General features: G+C 50.2%; 1 protein-coding gene across 1 annotated transcript; it reads left to right on the plus strand.

Moving 5' to 3' along the window:
• Positions 1–191: 191 nt before the first annotated feature.
• On the plus strand, positions 192–1193 carry K437DRAFT_91008 (uncharacterized protein). The gene is made up of 3 exons (XM_013384243.1): positions 192–347; positions 478–599; positions 687–1193. The coding sequence occupies exons 1-3, from the start codon at positions 277–279 to the stop codon at positions 1073–1075; spliced, it is 582 nt and encodes a 193-aa protein (XP_013239697.1). The 5' UTR covers positions 192–276; the 3' UTR covers positions 1076–1193.
• Positions 1194–1256: the final 63 nt, after the last annotated feature.

The following is a 1256-nucleotide window of genomic DNA, read 5'->3' on the forward strand; positions in this document are numbered from 1 at the left end:
TTCAAGATGCACATCTCATTAATCTTCAAAGCCTTCGCCGTTGGAGCCGTCTTGGGCTCTTCTACCGTCGCAGCTGACAGGGATCCTTCTTTCCCTGCTTGTGATGCTCCTTCGGATTTCGCCAATGTTACTTACAGCCAGGAACTGGCTATCGGCTACATGAAGGCAAGTGAGTGAGATGAGACGTAAATCGAGTGGAAAAGAGGCCTTGTCACAAAGGGAGATGGGTTAAATGTGCTGATCATCACTGGTTGGTTCCTGCTCAAAGACAATCATATGAGTGGTGTCGCTGGACGTTACACAAACAGCAAGGAAGAGAGCGATGATCCTGTCGTGTATGTTGCACCGTGAGTCAGCCGATGTATGCGTGCAGTACGTCAGCAATTCCCTTAATGCAGGACGTCGCGCTGAAATCTTGTCTCTTCTATATGCTGTCACTTGGCTTGCTTGCTTCGCTTCATCGGTCGTTTTATGCAGAGGCACCGGCGCATGCGGCATCACATATACGGACGATGACTTTGGAGCTTGTTTGAAGCCTGGTTGGGTCAACTCTGCTAATGTCAACGGTTGCAACAAGTGGATTCAGGCTACTTCTGATGGTGAGTACCCGCACTCCTACCAAGGTTCTGCCCGCAAAGATGTGCTTGCCTAATCAGCATTGCTTTCCACTATTCTCTTTACTCTAGCGAGTGGCATCTCGGTCTACGTCCGCGTTGTCGACGCCTGCGGAGCATCCAGCAACACTACATTTGGGTGCAATGACTTGTTCCTAACAAAAGCCGCGTTCACGGCTCTTGCCGGATCCAACTCATCCGAAGCGTTGCAAACAGGTCACCTTCCCGGGAATGTGTCCTGGGAGTTTACCAACGAGCCATGTGGCTTCTGCGCTATGGGTTACCCGGGCAAACTTCCTTGCTCCGGCGAAAACGACCCTTGCATCGGTCCTGATCACGACAGTGTCATGAGACCTGGTAGGCTCAACCTCACCGCGGCAGACTCTGCTGCCATCTGCCGATCCCCCTTGACCTCCATGACCAAGGTCAAGGCTTCGGCTAGCATTAGCTCTTGCTCGTAAAGTCATGAATACGCGGCAGTATTTATGCATGTTCATTTTGCCTTGCTCCCTCTGCAACATCAATCAAAAAATACATTTGAGTGCATACTTTTGAAATTACAAGGGGTGTAGTGCAGCCCATTGATACGACTGGCTTGAACCAGCTTCAACATGATGTGTATGTACCCTAAATACCGGTTAG

Source organism: Tilletiaria anomala, assembly GCF_000711695.1.
Source record: "Tilletiaria anomala UBC 951 chromosome Unknown K437scaffold_276, whole genome shotgun sequence".
In the NCBI taxonomy this organism is placed as follows: domain Eukaryota; kingdom Fungi; phylum Basidiomycota; class Exobasidiomycetes; order Georgefischeriales; family Tilletiariaceae; genus Tilletiaria; species Tilletiaria anomala.